Raw genomic sequence first — 18,401 nt, forward strand, 5'->3', positions numbered from 1 at the left:
CACACAACCCCCCGTATCCAGGTATCAAGTGAGCTGTCACATCCGAGGAAGATGGTTGGCAAGTGCCTTTATCCCCAACTGCATACGCCTCCACACTGAAACGGAGGCCGGTTAGCTCAAGGGTCCAAAAGACCCAAGAGACATGGCACCACCGATACTCAAGTATCCCGGTTTGGAAAAGGACTTTACATTTTAAGGAACACTTACGTCATTTGCCTCTTGCGCCGCTGTCAGAATCAGATGCAGAGACTCGGCGCAGGCACAAATGGTTGCTAAGCCGCTACAGTACCTACGCATTTTTGACAGAAAAGTCTCCAATTAGGAATGGTACTCAGGTCAAACTGGGGCACGGCTGACCAACCAACATAACATATGAATATCCATGTCTCGCGGCCCAGTCCCTATTGATCCTCCAAAGTGGTTCCTTTGGCTACACAAACTTCCCGATCGACCATGAGAGCAGAGCCTCGCATTATTTTCAGGTACGTAACTGTTGGTTAGGAAAGGGCTAGTCAATGTCGAGACTCGGGATTTTGGGTACCTAGGACATTGGTCTAATCGCGACTTCGCCACGACCACGCACACATACACTCCCTCATCTTACCTTGAAAATCTCACGGGCCCAAGTCGTCCTAGGATGTCCGCCTCCCACGGCTTGAACGTGATAAGGTGTTTCTAAGGCTCACGAAGGAGGGCAGCTTTTGCTCAACCAACAGCGTTGGGTGTCACAGATATGTCAATCTTGCTCATACTGGTCGGGCTGTACTTTTTTTTGCCGGCCATCCGTCAGCGATAGTGCCATGTTGAGGGAAATTCTCGCCGTTATGGCACAGCTGTGTAATAGCTGATTTGACCTGCTTACTGTACGGCACGGCATGGGCTATATATGTTATCAACGAGCATGTTGCTCGGGACCTCGAGCTTCCCAAACCTGTCTTGTGCCCCAGATTTTGAGTCTTACACATCTTTGACTGATAAGGACTAGATATAGTTTGCCTCTGTTTCTTTTTTTTTCTTTGCTCAGACGTCTGTCAATAGCACCTGGCACACTGACCGGTGGCAATCTACACATGATTCCTAAGGGCCTTCACTTTACTTGCACAATTCTAGGTATATACTGTTCGAACATAATGGCTTGCCGAAACTCACGGCACCCAACCGCCCCTTCATTGTCTTCAAAAAGAAATAATACAAGGCAGACAGTCACAGAGCAGCCTATCCTCAAGCTCGGGCGTACTATGTCTAGTAGCCATTCAACTGATCCTGTCGCCTCTCTGTCTCAGGATGTGGACGCATCCCCGGTTGTCCAGGTGAAGAGGCTCCAATCACGAGTGAACGACCACCGTCAACACACCAGCAAAGCTCTGACCCGCTTCCTCAACCACCTTTACCTGTTTACCAAGGCTGATATGAAGACAATACTTGCACCTAGTATGATATTCGCATTGACCAATGGAGTTGCTCTGTCTCTTCTACTCCGGGATCGAGCAAAAGTATCTCCGCCCATGGTCGCGGTGGCTCGAACGCCGCTGATATGCCTTTATGTATGGCTCGACCTGATACTTTTTTGCATTTCAAATCAGAGGAAACCGAGCTCCATTGAAGAGGATAGGCTCAACAAGCCGGAACGCCCGATACCTGCCGGTATCGTCTCCCCAGATGAGGCGGCCAGCCTCTCTGTTGCGGTTAGCATCATCGCCTTACTCGTGAGCCAGATGCTGGGCGCCTTCATGCCTACTGCCACCCTCCTGGCCCTGACATTTTGGTACAACGACCTGGGCGGCGGCGACCATCCCATCCTCAAGCCGTTTCTCAACGGCCTCGGCTTCCCCTGCTACCTCGTCGGCGCATTGCAGGTGGCGTTGAACCCGTCCCCGTGGTCCGCATCGGCGGCGCCGGCTCCCGACGTCATGTCTATCCTCTGGCGCTGGGTCGCCGTCTTGGCCAGCGCCATCTTCCTGACCAACAACATCCAGGACCTCAGGGACATGGCCGGCGACGTGGCCGCCAAGCGCCGTACCATACCCATCGTGATCGGTGACGCGCCCACGCGGTGGATCATCGCCGTGCCGCTCGTGGCCTGCTCCGTGGCCACGCCGCTGCTCTGGGGCGTCCCCAACCTGAGCCCGTCGCCATGGCTATCGGGAATGAAGGTCGTACTGGCGTATGCGCCCGTGATGCTGCTTGGGGTTGTCGTTTCAGTACGAACCCTTGTGCTCAGAACGGTCGAGGACGACAAGGCGTCGTTCACGCTGTGGTGTGTGTGGCTCGTCTCGCTCTACTGTCTCCCGTTGGCGAGGGCGCTTATCGGCGGAGGCGGGGAGCAAATATGGCTTATTACTGCATAAGTTTGCACGTTGGTTGTTGGCATTGGTACGCAGGATGTTTGATGTTTCACTCATTGCTTCTCCGCTGACTTGAAGATGATACCCAAAACGGTGTCGATGTGACCAATTAGTTTTGTGGTTGGACTTGATCTGACAGTTAGAAGGAACCTTGCTTTCTGGGTATTTCATTTTCCTTCTTCATGTGATGATAGTCTCTTTTAGGCCCTGAGGCCAATATGGGTTGCTTTTTTTTCCTTTTTTTATTTTTTTTTTATTTTTTTTTATCTACCTCTCTTTATCTAAAACCGGGGTATAGACACGAGAAGCTCACCGAGTTGCAATATCAAGAAATCAGAATCTCCACAAATATAGCATCTTACCATAGAAATTTGATGACACACACGTGAACTGGTTGTCACCACCGTCGCCACCAGTACCCTCCCGCCGAGGCTGGACGTCAGAGCCATAGTTCAGCATGCTAGCCCCGGCAGTCTCCTCGCACCAACTACCCAGAACCTGGATGGTCCATTCCTGCGTGTCGTCCGCGCCGCAGATCTCAAGCACTCTGCTGCCCACGCTCATGCAGGGCGCGAGGATCCTGAGCCTGCAAGAGCTCCCGCCGGGATCTGCAACCATCTCCATCACCCTCAGCCGCCACGCCCCGCCGCCGAGGTGTAGCTCGGCGAGGACGCGGGCGGTGGCCATGCCGTACGTCTCGTGTAGCGGCCTCACGGCGCAGACGCGGACGTGGTCGTCGTAGCTGCCCGTGACGACGATCTGCGAGCCGTCCGAGGGGAGCGTGATGGGCAGTGGGAGGATGGAGACGACGCCGGCCATGTGCCATGACTTCTTGGCTGGGTTGAAAAGGGCGTCGTCAAATGTCCTTGTCGTCGTCGTCGTCGTGGCAGCACCACCTTCGGCGGGAGATGCTGCCGCGCCACGCATCGCCACCGAGGCGTACCGGAACGCCATGTCATCGCCCCCCGAATACAAGGTGAAGACGCGGTCGTCGGTGCCTTCCGGGGTGGCGACCTGGGGGCTCAAGGCCACGGTCCAGGCCGGTTCCGTGTGGGCCAGCGCAGAAACCCTGGTCACGGACAGCGGCGTGAAGAGGTCATCTTTGCCGTCGAGGCAGATGAGGTGGACCTCGCCGGCCAGGTTGGAGACTGCGAGCAGGTCGGGGATGGTCGGGTGCCAGCAGCACTTTGTGATCATGACCTTGCCACCATCATCATCATCATCCTCGTCGTCGTTGCTACCGCCTGCAGAGATGGGTCCGACGACGGAGAGCTTGCGCAGCGCGGCCTCGGGGTGATCTGCGGCGGGCGCTGATGACACCCAAACCTTGTATATGGAGACGGTGCCTGCGCTAGAGCCTGCGGCAAAGACGTCTGCGCGGCCGTCGTGCCTTTGGAACTGGACGTCCCAGATTGCGGATTCCGGTTGCTCGTCTGTCTGGACCAGGTCACTTTGTCGGCGGGTTGAGCGAGCTGGTTGGTCAGTTTTTCCCCCTTCCATCCCAAGAACATGATAATGATTCCTTTCGCCATTCTTGAACTTCCGTAATGGTATGACTCTTACACTTGCTCCCCCTGGATTCGGTAAAGGTCTACCCGACCCATGTGTCTCTGTTTCTGACTGGCAGCAACCCCCTGGTGGTCACCTGCTTGGTCGTCACCCTCATCTTGTTCACGTGCTTGGGTGCCATCTTGGTGGTCATCCTTGATGAGGTGCCACGAACCAATGATCAGGTACTCTGGGTGAGCGGGGCAAAATTCGAGACATGCAGGTTCCATTGGCAGCTGAACCGATGTCAGCGATTTGATGATGGTACCTTCATCTTCAGCCATGGCTGTGTTTAGCGCTTGGTGGTTGGGAGCCGGTGGGCTTTCGTTGAGTCAAGGTGAATATTGACGTTTTGGCAAAGGCAGCTGGAGAAACTCTTATGGTGATCGACAAACGGGATATGAAAATGTTACAATGTAATAATCATGTAAGTTTGTGTTTGAGAAACTGTAAGAGTCTTAAACCTTTTGTTTTTTTTTCAATTAGATTAACTGCGGGGCGTAACCACTGCGCAAAACCAGCTAGGTACTAGATAGAGTAACATCAATCAACCCCACCAAATCTTTCGTCAGATGCTGGAGTAGTTAGTGGGTGTTGTTTGGAGGTATTTTCACTACGTATAACAACACTATCACAACCATCTCTCATAACAAATGCTTGAATTCATCCAGCTGAGATGTATATGTTGTTGCCCAATTTGTTAGCTTCATCTTTTATATGGCCATGATTCATGCAAAAATAAGGCAGCTAGCTACCTTGATAAAAACTGCCAATGCTCCCTGAAAACCTTCTCGAGTTGATCCACATGGACAATGACGCTCGAGGTTATGCTTGAAGCCAAGACCGCCAAGTATACCTGTTTTTTCGAGTTTGTTTAGACTTAATAGTGAAATGGAAAGAACACCACAAACTCCAACCCCTTGAACCCCTCGATATGCTCATGCTTAAAACGTAAAACATCATCATGATAAACCAAGCAGGTAAATGCGGCGTAACCTGATTGAATTTGTTACTGTCTCCAGTCCCCAAAGAGGAGTAAATGAACAGCAAGTAAACAGCACAAGGACAGCCAGACCGACGTCACTTCCAGGCTTTTGAGATGGATTCACCTAGTATCATTCTCATCCAAAGCCAAGTCTGTAGCCGCATCAGGATCGATGTGCTTCAACAGCAGAACTAGTCGATAGGCGCTGTTGCCATTGAGGTAATAACGATGCAGCTTCTTGGATCGCATGAAACCAAGTCGTTCGTAGAGTCGCATGGCGGAAAGATTGGTTTCTTCCGTCTCGAGCACAATCTCATCAGCATCACGAGCCGCCATAGCTTCGATCGCCTGCTTGACGAGAGCCGTGGCGATCCCATGACCCCTGAACGACTCCGACACTGCCAGCATGGCGATGTAGCCCCGCCGTGTCGGTGGGGAATGAGACTGATGTACCTCGAGCTTGCATATGATAACCCCGACAAGCGAATCGTCAGAAGGGTTCAACGCCTGTGCCCTACAAGTTAGTCCGGAGTACAACTATACAAAATAAAAAGAATGTATATAAAGCGGCAAATGGGCAAGTCAGGTGCGCCAAGAGGACGGGAAAAAAACCTACCATAAAGCATAGGTGACCCCATTGATAAAGAAAATAGCGGTAAACATAGATGCTATAAGGCTCACTCAAATCCTTGGATATAAGCGCGCGTATCGATGGCAAGTACTCCTTTTCGAGCTCATGCTCATACTGGAGGTATTTTAACTCCCCCAGCAGCTTTTCGACTCTGCCTGCATCGATTGGAGGGTTGCTGCTGGTAGCTGTCGCGACAGCAGCCATCTCGGCCGTTTTGGGTGTGTTGTACCGACTGCTGGAGGGCTTGGAGCCGGTTCACCCTAGAACTAGACTGGCCCCCAGGAACACTGGTCGCGCAGAGATTTAGATTAAGGGCCCGTTTTGAAAAGAAATGAGGCAAACCCTCCCCGTCAGTCGTCCGAGTACAAGCCAGCGGAGAAATGAGTGAACAAAACAGATAAGAAAAAAATCGCGCCAAAACTGTTATGATGGCTTCGAAATAGATCGTTTCAACTCCTGATTCCTTCCGGGACTGACAAAATCCGTGTAATTAAACGGCGCTTAGAACGGAGCCGGTCGTCGTTATTTTTTTCTTTTTTTTTTCTTTCCTTTTTCGCAAGGCGTGTTGACAAGATTCGTGGGATCCCTCCTTCCCCTCCACATACGAGGAGTGTGAAGGTGCGTTGTAACAAGCAGCTTTGGATCCGTGGACTCGAGTGAACAAGAGGGAAAAGGAGTCGGGTTGTCGGGCTTCTCTGCCCGCTACTCCGTCACATGCAAGCTTGCATCCCTGCACGGGCAGGTAAAGCAGGCAAGCTGGCCCGTCCCCCCAAAGCACAAAAAGGCTGCAAAAAAAATATATATATATATATATATATATAAAAAAAAGAGGGGTTGGGTTTTGTTTTGGGCTTCAATATCAATTTTGATCGTGAGAATTGGGTTACACAGACGAAAATGGCGATGCAAATAAACAGCTATAGCTGCCGAGGCTGAGACTCTGGGCAAACAGGCAAGTAAGTTAATTAATGCGTTGTTTTACGGTTGACTGGGTTGGCCTTCATCCCGTTTACCTTGCCTTGCTTGCTATCCCACTACAAACCTGTTAGCACCGGACTGGGGCCAAGCCAAGCTAAAGGCCCGGTTGGGCTCAGACTTCGACGTTACCTCCATTACTACAGTACGAAATGTCCCGGGTTAGGGTCATGTCAGTCAATGTCAGGTCACGTCAAAAGGTCAAAAGCACAAACGCGCCCCGCCCGCATTGCACGTCAAATTAATCAATCAATCCCTGAGCTACAAGTCTCCACTTCAACTCATCCCTCCTTTTTTGCTGCTCACAGAAGTTCCGACGACAGGACTTGACGTCAGCTGCTTCTGTTTTTCTTCCCTTTTGGCGCAATCATGGAGGACCACAAGATACCGAAGACAGACCCTCCAACTACCTACCTACTCCATGCCAAGTTCGGTACTTGAGATGTTTTTATTTATTTGAAGGACTACATGTGATGATGGTCTGACGCGCTAGAAGCATTTTTGCAATTAAATGTGGCTGTTAGCGCCTCGGGGCCGTTCTTTGTGTTTATTTCTAGGAAGCTGTTTTATTTTTATTTTATCTTTTTTATTTTATTTTTAGTCAAAGTAAGTAAGTAAGGTAGCTTCTTGCCAGCTCCTTCTTCTCCTACTGGGCGAACTGGTCGCATAATTTCTTTGCAGCTTTTTATTTTGCGTACCTATTTAAAAAATCCTTTTTTCCCTTCCCAGGACTTGTTATTTAAATCGTCCCATTACTGCACGCACTGGAACCTTCGGACCCATTACCATCCATCGATGCATACCCACCTACCTAGGTAGCTACGCTTCATGATCTTCGCTGCGCTTGGCTATCTATACCACCGTTACCGACTGTTAGCTGCTGCTGCACGCACACACGCCACAAGGCATCATACATACGATCCTAATATAGCATCAACACCCGCTCTCCTTGCAGCTTCGACGGCCAAACGACACCTGTAGCCCAAATTTACCTCGTGGTCCTTCCACACCTCCCGAATCATGGCCACCGCACTACGCCGAAGACCTGTGGTCCACGAAGAATCGCCGTCACCTACTCCAACTCCCACAGACACCCCGAGGAATGCGAGTCCGGTCCGAGAGGGCAAGGACAAGAAGATTCATGTCGTACACCACAAGCCTCGCACGCGGAAACGCCGCAACACATTTATCTTCTTGCTCGGGAGCTTGTCGGGAATAATAGCCGCCGGCTTCGCCAAGACAAATGACCTGATAGACTTTCCAGAGATTGGTGATCTGGGCATGAGCATGGACAGCTTGTTAGATGTCCTACCAGCAGGCTTAGTGAAGGATATGTCGGACCTAGTTGTGAGTGACAAACGGTGCATGCCAGCTTTTGTCGACAAGTGCAGGCCGCTGACCAGAGGAACGATGTGATTATTATACAGAGAGGCGAACGTGATTTTGTCGATAGTTCTTCCGAGCCCTTCTCAGTCGGAGTCAAGGCCAAGACTGAGGGCCTAGATGCACATTTTCCCGTGGTCATGGTGCCAGGTGTCATCTCGACTGGCTTGGAGTCGTGGGGCACCGACAACTCCTCCCGTCCGTATTTTCGCAAAAGACTCTGGGGAAGCTGGACAATGATGAGGGCACTTGTGCTGGACAAGGAGGCCTGGAGGAAGCACGTCATGCTCGACAAAGTTACGGGGCTTGACCCTCCTGGCATCAAGTTGCGGGCTGCTCAGGGTTTTGATGCAACCGACTTCTTCATCACAGGGTACTGGATCTGGAACAAGATCTTGGAGAACCTGGCAGCGCTGGGATATGATACCAACACCGCCTTCACCGCCGCATATGATTGGCGATTGTCGTACCCAAACCTCGAGGTGCGAGATCAGTACTTCACCCGGCTCAAGATGTACATTGAGACAGCGACCCTGACTTCGGGTCGCAAGGCCGTGTTGGTATCTCACAGCATGGGCAGCCAAGTGCTGTTCTACTTTTTCCATTGGGTCGCCTCGCAAAAGGGCGGAAAGGGTGGTGACGACTGGGTAGACCGTCATATCGACTCATGGATCAATATTAGCGGATGCATGCTGGGAGCCGTGAAGGACCTCACCGCAGTTCTTTCCGGAGAGATGCGAGACACGGCCCAGCTCAATGCATTTGCCGTGTACGGCCTCGAGAAATTTCTAAGCAAGGAGGAGCGAGCTCAAATGTTCCGCCAGATGCCTGGCATCTCGTCAATGTTGCCGTTAGGGGGTGAAGCCGTCTGGGGAAACGCTACATGGGCACCCGATGACTTACCTGGGCAGCAAAAGTCTTACGGGACAGTGTTGAACTTCAGAAAAGGGTATGGGTACAACCGAACGGCGCCGACAAGGAACATGACAGTCAGCACCGCCATGAAATACTTGTTCGATACAAGCGAAGATTGGTATCAGAACAATGTCAAGCGTAGCTACTCACATGGGGTTGCTCACACCAAGGCCGAAGTGGATGCGAATGAGGACGATCCTACAAAATGGATCAACCCATTGGAGACCCGCCTTCCGCTAGCCCCGAATCTCAAGATCTACTGCTTCTATGGCGTCGGCAAGCCGACAGAGCGTGCATACTACTACCGGACTCCGGAGTTTCCTGCATTGACAAACCTCAGCATCACCATCGACACGGGGCTGACAAAAGGTGAAATCGACCACGGAGTGGTGCTAGGCGAGGGTGACGGGACGGTAAATCTTATCAGCTCTGGTTACATGTGCAACCACGGGTGGAAGTACAAGCGGTACAACCCGGCCGGATCCAAGGTAACGGTTGTCGAAATGCCACACGAGCCCGATCGATTCAACCCGCGCGGCGGCCCCAACACTGCGGACCACGTCGATATTCTAGGACGGCAGACTTTGAATGAGCTGATCCTCAAAGTTGCGGCCGGAAAGGGAGATTCTATCCAGAATCACATCGTCAGCAATATAATGAGTTATGCCGCCAAGGTCAAGGTGTATGACGACTACCCCAAGCAAGGCCCTCAACCAGCTTAGGATTCCTGGTACGGATTTGTGCCATGGGGAGAGTGCAATGTGCAGTATTGTTTTATTGTTCTGGTTCTTGCTACTGGTTTGGTGCTAATGGGCTCGATTTTCTGTGGGTTACTTGGGATCAATTCGATTTATAGAGTTGGCGTTACGGTATATACCTATTATATAGATAGAGGAAGGGATAAGATGCGTGCTGGGCGCCCAGCGTCATGACGTAAAGAGTGGGTTCGTGGGCGGCATATGAGGATGAATCAAAGGTACCATGTAATGTGGTTGTGTGTGCATTGATACAAACACGTTTTCGGTCTTGTGCTCTGCTCAGCTTTGTGGCTTGTTGTAACACATAATGTCAGATATGAGAAGCTTAAGACTTTAATTGTGAATGGCTTCGCTTGCATGTGAATTTGATGGGCTTTGGGAACTGCCAAGCTAGGTAGGTGCCTAGTAAACATGATTTAATCACCCGGGAAACAAGCAAACCAGCATTGCATCGCGCTGGAGACTGTTGCGACATAAGTGCAAAACAACGCAACCTCTATCAAGGTGTTTCCCATGAAATACCATGTAAACGGGGCACTCGCACTACGTGAAATATTTCTTGGTTCCTGTTCAGCATCAGGTTGAACCCTTGAGCACCATGCCTCGATCAAGCCTGAAACCCCACGTCGTGGGGCTGGACGCTACTGCGGGGGTATTGCTTGACCCGCTGTGTTTGGAAGACGGTGAATCCGACCCTGCCCGCCAAAACCCCCCAAAACGTCTTGTGCGTCGCCCTTGTCCCAGTCCAGTCTTTAACCCAACCACAAGTTGGTCTTGCTGTTCTGCAACAACAAAGAGCCACTTCCATTTGGAGAAATGGCAATGCGTCGCTTGTTACTTCCTTGAATATATTTCACTGAAGCGTTTTTTTTTTTTTTTGTTGAGGCCTCACTGTTTAGTCCTATTTTCTTTTCGTTTCTTGCCTTGACCACAGTAGCTTCTCAATAGCACCCAAGCCTGGTGCACAACCATCTCCTTGCCTATCAAATGTCTTGACCGCCGTGCTCAAGATCGTGAAACCATGGCGGACGCCGACGCGGAGCAGTTAGGCTCCGTGCCGGTGGAGGGCGAGGAGCAGTTCTGGCAAGGTCAGTTGCTCGAGCGACGGGTTTTCCTGAAATTTTCCTTCAGGCTATCGACTCTTTCGACGGCGAATTCATAGACTTTCTAACCACCGGCCTCTTTTTTTCCCCGCATGTCCGACGCTGCAGAAATGGAAAACATACTTTCGGCAAAATGCTCCAGTTCCCAGTCGATCGACGACATCCTCCGCTCGTGGCTGTACCTGGTGGCGTCGTGCCGCGAACTCTACCTCTCGACCGAGGACGACGTGGCGGCCTGCTCGCAGCGGCTCCGGGACAGCGAAGTGTTTGGCCGCAACAGCGAGTACGTGCGGACGCAGATCATCTACAGCCTGCTGCAGGAGGACGAGGCGGGCCCGCTGCACGTCATTGCCAACTTTCTGCTGCTCGACGGCCGGTCCGACGAGGTCATGTTCCGCCGCATGATCGACGACGGCTGCTTCCCGCGCCTGGTCGAGCTCATCAACGGCACGCGCGATAACGACCGCCGCCTGCACCGCCTACTGCTCGAGCTCGTGTACGAGATGTCTCGCATCGAGCGCATCAGCGCCCAGGACCTGATGCAGGTGACGGACGACTTTGTCCAGTACATGTTTCAGGTCATTGAGAGTCTTTCCGACGACGTTGATGACCCCTATCACTACCCGATAATACGTGTTTTGGTACGTCGCCCTCACTCTCCTCTCATGCCCTGAGGGGGTGGTCGATCCCATATTTCTCGGGAGTTGGTATGTATTCGGAACAAAAACGACTGACTTGGGAACTGTGCGGATCTGCAGCTAGTCTTGAACGAACAGTATATGGTGGCATCCACCATGCACTCAAACGTGCCGCCGTTGACAAATCGAGTCATCAAGGTTCTGAGCATGCGTGGACCTGATTTCAGAACTTTTGGAGAGAATATAATTCTGTTGCTGAACCGTGAGACGGAAACTTCATTGCAGCTTTTGATACTGAAGCTGCTCTATCTATTGTTCACAACCAAAGCGACCTACGAGTACTTTTACACAAACGACCTCCGGGTGCTCTTGGATGTCATCATCCGCAATCTTTTAGACTTGCCCAACGAGTCTTCTGCTTTACGACATACATATCTGCGTGTTTTATATCCCCTCCTGGCACACACGCAGTTGAGCAACCCACCTCACTACAAGCGCGAGGAGTTAATAAGGGTGGTGCGCATACTGGGTGGAGCGGAGAATGCACACTTTGCGCCGGCCGACGACACCACCTTGCGCCTGGTAGATCGCGTGTCCAAGGTCAAGTGGCTGGGGCTAGAGCCCAAGGAACTGTCACCAGTGGGCAGTGGAGAGAGTGAAGTTGCTCGCAAGCTTATTGGAATTAGTCTCTCTGAGTCGCAAATCGGAAGTTCTGTTAGTGTCAGTGACGTCGCGGCCGTGATGGAAAAGCCTGGCGTCCAGACACCTAGTCGCAGGGCCGATCATGCAGTGGGGGCCAAGAACCCTTTGAATGTGCTGGAAGCAAACGGCATCAAGCCTGACGAGGAGACCACAAAAACGGTTGCGAAATCTAAGAGGGTGCGGCCAGAAGTGCCCAAGCACCGGCATGGAAAGTTGTTGGTGCCGACACAGTCGGTGACAAGCAGCTTGGTGAACAGCCTGTGCGAAAGCGCCGATGAATCTGGTACCGACAGCTGCACAAGCACGACGACCAAGACGCACACGAACAAAAAGGTGCCTCCGAAAGCGCCTCCACCGCGGCGCACAACGCGGCTGAAACAGGCAGCATCCGCTACGAATCTTAGGGGGCCAGAAACGACTTCTGTTTCCTAGAAGGGAATTTATGTGACGACAAACGGGAGGGTGCGCAGACGGTTGTCGACAAGCGCGAGCATCCCTGGCGTGGACGATGACGAAAGCCTGATATGCGGCCTGATTGTACGCCGTCGGCAGGGGCGTTAGTTATATATACGAATTTGTTTGCTTTTGCAAATCCTTTCATCGCGAACAGGAATACAGAAATGCGTCTTGTGGGTTTGGTATCACGATGACATGGGCATAACATAGCACTGGGCGCAGTCATTTTTTTTTTTTTTCTTTCTTGCAGTTTCTCACTTCCCAGTCTGGGTTTCTGGCGTTGGATCGTTGAAAATTACTATTGACCAAAACTTTATTTACGCCTAGTCTTATTGATGATGGACTTTTGATCAAAATGTGCGTATTCCTTGTTTGTTTGAATTGTTATTATGAGTCGATGCGTAGTGCCCATGACTCTTCCCAAATTAACCTACCGTATATACTGAAAATAAAGAAAACCACGCGGACGTTTCTTTGTACGCGACTCTGCCTTCACAAGAGAGTTTGCGTCATATCGCCAGCAGACCGCGGCAAACCTTGATCTCCAAAGAGGAAAAGCTACCTGCCGAAGGTGCCATATCGTAGGTAAGTTGGTAAGGTAGGTATGTGGTACGGTAACGTATCGTCGTGGTGCCGGGTTCCGGGTTGAAGGTCCTCCCGTAGTTTCTGTTAGCGGCCTGCTAGGTATTTCCTTGGCGGGTGCGCTTGCTATGTGATTGGCCACCCAAGGTTTCCCTACCCGGGGCTAAAGATGGAGAAAGCTGTTCCCGGCGGACGGCAAAGTGACATGTGGGGGACGATGACGTAGCTTGGGGCCACATTGGGTGACAGTTGCATGCACAAACAAAGGTAAAGGAAAAAACCCAGAAAGATAGAGAGCTCTCTCTGCCCTTCACATGGCGCAAGTCGAGAACGCAAACTAACAGGTAATTACAGGGGAATATGATGAGCTACAGGAGGTACTTTTGTAGATTGCATAATAAGGTCTTTCCTAACCAAGTATTGACGGATCCTGTACTTTGCTGTACATATCCCTCCTACGTGTACAAAACTATAGTTGCTGACATTCATAACGCTGGGGGTACAATCGGGCGAATTTGATTCATGATTATGAAGAAACAAAATAGATAACATGACAGGCAGAACATACCGCACAATGAGATCGAGCGCTACTTACTGTACGATTAGTCCTGTTTTGGATTGCTTTTTGAAAGCGGAGAAAGGGCACTTGGATGGAGATCAAGCTTATTTCCCACAGGCGTGGCACGCCCACTCCGCCCGGCTGCTGCTGTGCGTCCAAGAAACCATGACATGAGCAGAACCCGTCGCCGTTTCAATGCGTGGACCCTGCAAAGCCTGTTTAAATTGGTGGGATTGCGACGACGACATCATCCCATGTGTGACTTGAGGGGAATTTCTTCGGCTCCTCTTTTTAGCGTCGTGACGAGAGCAACATTACCATTCAATTGCTTATAGTGTTATGAATTCACGTTTTTATTTTATTTTTGTCTAAGTCGTCATTGTTCAATTGGTTTTCTTTTTGCAGTGGTTTGGGCCATAAACTCGATCTTTGGTTCAATTAAATTCCATCACCTTGTCATTGCCCAGGTTGCCAGGTTACTGTCGACTCCACTACAAGCTCATGACAGACCTGAAGAGCACTTAAGCGGGCGGCGTTACCGACATTGCTACCAGACCAAAACCCCTAAACTGGCGCCGTCCTCAGGCCATAGGACTGACTGCCCTGCCTTCCTTTCAACGGCTGTCCAACGGGAAGGGCGACGACCGTATTTTATTTGCTAGATCGACGTGCACTGCAGGAATTGACACTGTCTGTGTGGTATGTAACAACAAAAACACTGCCTCTGTTAGCTCAGAATTCTGGTTACCTCTCTCCGCTTGTGTCTAGACTGTCTTGGTTGTTAACTTGGAAAGTCCAGCGAAAAGCGTCATAGAGTAATCATATTTCTCCAAGATAGCGTGGCTCCAGACCACGACTTACAGCGCTTCGGTCGGGGCGCCACAGGCGAATTCGAAATCGAAAAAAAAAAAAAAAAAAGATTAGTCAAAAGGGTTCTATTTTGTACCAGAAAGCCACGACTCATTCGAACGAAGCTATCCCATCTATTGCGTCAATCATGTCAGCCACGCTTGGCGCTAGGGCGCCACCCTTCGATTCTCCCGCGCCGCTGCACAACGCAAGCGTCCAGCAAGATTTGGATGAGCGGTTCCGTCAGGGACAAAGCCCCGCGGGGCTGTCGAGAGCTCTGAGCAGCGCCAGCGGCAATTACAACAACACATCTGCGCAACATCAAGCCCCCAGCGGATACTTTCCGATATACCCTGATGATCAGCAGCAGCTCCAACAGCAATATCAGGATCCGATCAACCACACCCAACAATCACAGGCGCAGCAGGACCTGTCATATCAAGAACAAGACTCTACTTTGCTCAACACCCAACCCAACACAGCAGCAGCGGGTCTGTCGCCCTACGACAACGTCACATCCCCGTCGCATCGTGCTCCCAAATTCACCGAAGAGTGGGACGCCTCGAGGAGGGGGAGTTCCATCGTAGACGGCCACATGCCTCACGCCAACAGCAGCACGATGCAGCGGTCCAACTCGTACGCCGGGTCCTCCGTGGCCGACCGGCCGGAGAGCCAGCAGCTATCGCGCGGCAACACGCTCAAGAAGAAGGCATCTCTCAAGCGCGGTGGCAGCCTGAAGCGCAGCGGAAGCCGCAGGAGCATGAAGGCCGGTAGCGTTCGCAGTCTGGCCCTGCAGTCTAACGGGCCTACAGAGGATGAAGACAGCCCCTTTTGGTGCCCTGTTGCGACCCATGGGAATCCTACAGAGGTGCTCGCAAACCGTTTCCAGGGTAAGAGGATACCTGCAGAAATACGCATCTTATTTGCCAGGAAGAAGATTGCATACTAACCGACTATCTGCAGCATGGCGCAAGATCCTCAAGGATCTCATTGCATATTTCCGAGAGATCCAGAATCACTATGAGCACCGTTCAAAATCCTTGATTAAACTAGGCAATGTACTCAACAACACATCGATGCCGCCAGGGTTTCTTCCCAGTGGCGGCCTGGACGACGCCATCGACATCTTGAAGGGTCACAACAAGAAGGCCATCGAAGAAGCCAACAGGGCTCGTGAGATTGAAGAAGACGTCATCTTGGCGCTCATTGGCCTGCGAAGCGACCTCCAGCAGAAGATCAAGGAAATTAAAAACCTTGCGGGCGACTTCAAGAACACCGTCGACAAGGAGACGGAGGCTACTAGAAAGGCCGTGAAGCAGCTCAACGAGATCCTGGGCCAGGCCGAGGCCGATCCATCTCTCACTACCGGCAAGCAGGACCCTTACCTGTTACGCCTGGCCGTGGACAGGCAAATTGAGAGGCAGATTGAGGAGGAGAACTACTTGCACAGGGTTAGTAGCGAACAGGCTCTAGTAATTCGCAAACATGAACGCTGAGGATACTAATATTTATCTGGCTGTCTAGGCTTACTTGAACATTGAGAGATCTGGGCGTGATCTCGAGTCGATTGTCGTTGGCGAGGTTCAGAAAGCGTACAACGCATACGCCGGAATCCTCAAAAGGGAAGCCGAGACATCCCTGGATGCGGTCGGTGAGTTGCGAGCTGGGCCTATTTCGATGCCCAAGGACAACGAGTGGGAGCACTTTGTATCCAAGGACGACAAATTTGTGAACCCCAACATGCCACTACGAAGTCCAGAACGAATTCATTACCAAGGGCAGGATGCTCTCGCTTGCCAGGAGATTAGGGCCGGATTGCTTGAGCGCAAGAGCAAATATCTCAAGAGCTATACGGCTGGATGGCAAGTGGCCTACTTTCCCAAGAAATATATTTCAACCATATCTGCTGACTATTTCTATCCCGGCTTAGGTATGTGTTGTCGCCAACGCATCTTCACGAGTTCAAGTCAGCCGATAAGACGCAGGCGCCGGTCATGTCCCTGTTCCTCCCCGAGCAGAAGCTTGGCTCGCATTCGACCGAAGGAGCTTCATCGAACAAGTTTATCATTAAGGGACGACAGACGGGTTCGATGCACCGAGGCCATACTTGGGTCTTCCGGGCTGAGAGTCACGACACGATGATGGCATGGTACATGGATATTAAGCTGCTCACCGAGAGCTCCCCCGAGGAGCAGAGCAATTTCGTACGCAAGCACTCGCGCAGCTATAGCAGGTCATCGCAGCACTCTGCTAGCAGCGACGGCATGGTCGATGAAGATGACGACGAGCCCTTTGCTCCGGACTCAGCCGCCATCAGCCGCGGCACTCCGACTCAGGACGTACTGCCCAGACGTCCTTCACCAGGTGGGCGATTCCCATCCGACTTGACGATAAACGCGGAACGGGGCTTACAAGTCCCTCAATCGCCCGCCAGTGTGAACTCGGGTGTTTTCCAAGTAGGGAACCGCCAGGTTGATGGCTACGGCTATGCTGCGGAGAATGGTGGGAGCGGCACCTTGAGTCGAAGCGGTAGCCAAAGGAACCGCCATAGCTTTGCTGCCCCCGTGGCTACCGACGTGGGCCAGTACAACGACCGTGACCTAGGATATGGAAGCACAGTTCGAAGTCCCATGAACCAAGTACCTTCGAATGCTGCAAGGGTTGCCCAGGAGGCGCGTGAGGATGGCGTTAATCCTTACACCAGTGAGCCGATTTCCCAGCATCAAAATGGCTATGCAGACCATGAAAATGGGCAAACATACGGCATGGTACAATCAGATGGTATAGAAATACCTCGCAGGTCGAGCAAGAGGGAAGTTGGGGGACTTTCCACCGATGACCACGATGGCTCATTGTCAAAGCCAGTTACCGAGAACTATGGCGTAGCTGTTCCAACGCACTTGCCCCAATCGACAGCTGCTGGAGCCACATCAGACAGAACAAGTAGCGAACTCGACGGCGAGTCAGCCATCCCTAGGGGTCACAATCCTGCACCCGGTGTGACAGCTTCTGGCAATGGGCATGTGGGTGTGGGAAATGGCATGAACGGCCGTCCCGTGTCTGGCACGATGCGAACTGACAGCCAGCCAACCATCTCGAACCTCCACATTCCTGGAGAGTATCCCAAGACTGCTAAGACGATGTTTCCGTTTCGATGAGCACTAGTGGGTGTGGTATTTTTAGGACCTATCAAGCTTTCTAGAGCTCTTTTTCAACCCCTTTCCCTATTTCCTTGCTTTTTTTTTTTTAAACCTATTCCCCCAATACCTTGCCTTCTCTTGGTTTGTTTTGATTCAAATGTTTCGCCGAAATCGGGTATGAAGCGTTCGTTATCTGCGCATCATTTCTTGTCTCTGTTCTGCAACCAGCTTTTGCCGGTTAACCGTAGCAATAAATCAGATTGTTGGGTGGACATTCTTGAATTTTTCCTTTGTTACAAGCTTGGCACTTGAATGCCGTACGGGCGAGACACGCCTTGTTGAGACTGCAGCTTTTCATTGATAGCCTACATCAATATTGAAACACTGGTTTCCACCATATTAGCCCAACATAGGTACTTATTAAAAGAAGTGATCAGTACATCGCGATTCTCTATTTACCACCTAGGCATTTTGTGATATTCGAGCTTTGTCGCCGTGAATTGTCCTTATGAAAAAAATAAAAGGATTCAGACGAGGATGCGACGACCGAAGATTTTTTCATATTTCTTTATTCTTTTTGGGTTCCCTTCTTGGATATGAAAATTTCCGTGGAAATGTTTTGGAGGAAGAAGAGATGATAAATGCAGGCCCAGGCAATTCATGTCAGGAACTGACAGGAACTGAAAAGGAATCAACGTGCACATGATTCAGATTGTAGATATGTGATCTCATATATCACTGCAGCAAAAGCATCCAAATATCTCTTTAGATGGAGGATTTCTTTCTACAGTAGTTGTTTGTTCGATGAGCGGATATCTGTTCGTGCATTGTT

At 51.2% G+C, this 18,401-nt stretch overlaps 6 protein-coding genes across 6 annotated transcripts; 4 read left to right on the top strand and 2 right to left on the bottom strand.

Moving 5' to 3' along the window:
• Positions 1–1,238: 1,238 nt before the first annotated feature.
• PgNI_00458 (uncharacterized protein) lies at positions 1,239–2,348 on the top strand (the record flags this gene model as incomplete). The annotated part of the gene is made up of 1 exon (XM_031120538.1): positions 1,239–2,348. The coding sequence occupies one exon, from the start codon at positions 1,239–1,241 to the stop codon at positions 2,346–2,348; it is 1,110 nt and encodes a 369-aa protein (XP_030985805.1).
• A 330-nt stretch (positions 2,349–2,678) lies between these two features.
• On the bottom strand, positions 2,679–4,177 carry PgNI_00459 (uncharacterized protein; the record flags this gene model as incomplete). Its single annotated transcript, XM_031120539.1, has 2 exons — positions 2,679–3,795; positions 3,909–4,177. 2 exons carry the CDS (start codon positions 4,175–4,177, stop codon positions 2,679–2,681), a joined length of 1,386 nt encoding a protein of 461 aa, XP_030985806.1.
• A 358-nt stretch (positions 4,178–4,535) lies between these two features.
• Positions 4,536–6,126, bottom strand: PgNI_00460 (uncharacterized protein). The gene is made up of 2 exons (XM_031120540.1): positions 5,495–6,126; positions 4,536–5,385 (listed from the first exon to the last, which is right to left on the bottom strand). The coding sequence occupies exons 1-2, from the start codon at positions 5,711–5,713 to the stop codon at positions 4,999–5,001; spliced, it is 606 nt and encodes a 201-aa protein (XP_030988255.1). The 5' UTR covers positions 5,714–6,126; the 3' UTR covers positions 4,536–4,998.
• A 632-nt stretch (positions 6,127–6,758) lies between these two features.
• Positions 6,759–9,758, top strand: PgNI_00461 (uncharacterized protein). Its single transcript, XM_031120541.1, has 2 exons — positions 6,759–7,831; positions 7,912–9,758. Exons 1-2 carry the CDS (start codon positions 7,505–7,507, stop codon positions 9,502–9,504), a joined length of 1,920 nt encoding a protein of 639 aa, XP_030987024.1. The 5' UTR covers positions 6,759–7,504; the 3' UTR covers positions 9,505–9,758.
• An 803-nt stretch (positions 9,759–10,561) lies between these two features.
• On the top strand, positions 10,562–12,415 carry PgNI_00462 (uncharacterized protein; the record flags this gene model as incomplete). Its single annotated transcript, XM_031120542.1, has 3 exons — positions 10,562–10,628; positions 10,752–11,284; positions 11,402–12,415. 3 exons carry the CDS (start codon positions 10,562–10,564, stop codon positions 12,413–12,415), a joined length of 1,614 nt encoding a protein of 537 aa, XP_030988257.1.
• A 1,525-nt stretch (positions 12,416–13,940) lies between these two features.
• On the top strand, positions 13,941–17,587 carry PgNI_00463 (uncharacterized protein; the record flags this gene model as incomplete). Its single annotated transcript, XM_031120543.1, has 5 exons — positions 13,941–14,279; positions 14,512–15,319; positions 15,393–15,880; positions 15,954–16,359; positions 16,401–17,587. Exons 2-5 carry the CDS (start codon positions 14,578–14,580, stop codon positions 17,585–17,587), a joined length of 2,823 nt encoding a protein of 940 aa, XP_030988256.1. The 5' UTR covers positions 13,941–14,279; positions 14,512–14,577.
• Between the last annotated feature and the right edge of the window lie 814 nt (positions 17,588–18,401).

Source organism: Pyricularia grisea (assembly GCF_004355905.1).
Source record: "Pyricularia grisea strain NI907 chromosome Unknown Pyricularia_grisea_NI907_Scaffold_1, whole genome shotgun sequence".
Taxonomy (NCBI): domain Eukaryota; kingdom Fungi; phylum Ascomycota; class Sordariomycetes; order Magnaporthales; family Pyriculariaceae; genus Pyricularia; species Pyricularia grisea.

Bases quoted from the DNA above. Each gene is read 5' to 3' on its own strand.
- PgNI_00461 (XM_031120541.1), top strand. From the start codon at position 7,505: ATGGCCACCGCACTACGCCGAAGACCTGTGGTCCACGAAGAATCGCCG. The intron at 7,832-7,911 runs GTGAGTGACAAA...ATTATTATACAG, and splicing joins AGGATATGTCGGACCTAGTT to AGAGGCGAACGTGATTTTGT.
- PgNI_00460 (XM_031120540.1), bottom strand. From the start codon at position 5,713: ATGGCTGCTGTCGCGACAGCTACCAGCAGCAACCCTCCAATCGATGCA. The intron at 5,386-5,494 runs GTAGGTTTTTTT...TGTAGGGCACAG, and splicing joins GGGGTCACCTATGCTTTATG to GCGTTGAACCCTTCTGACGA.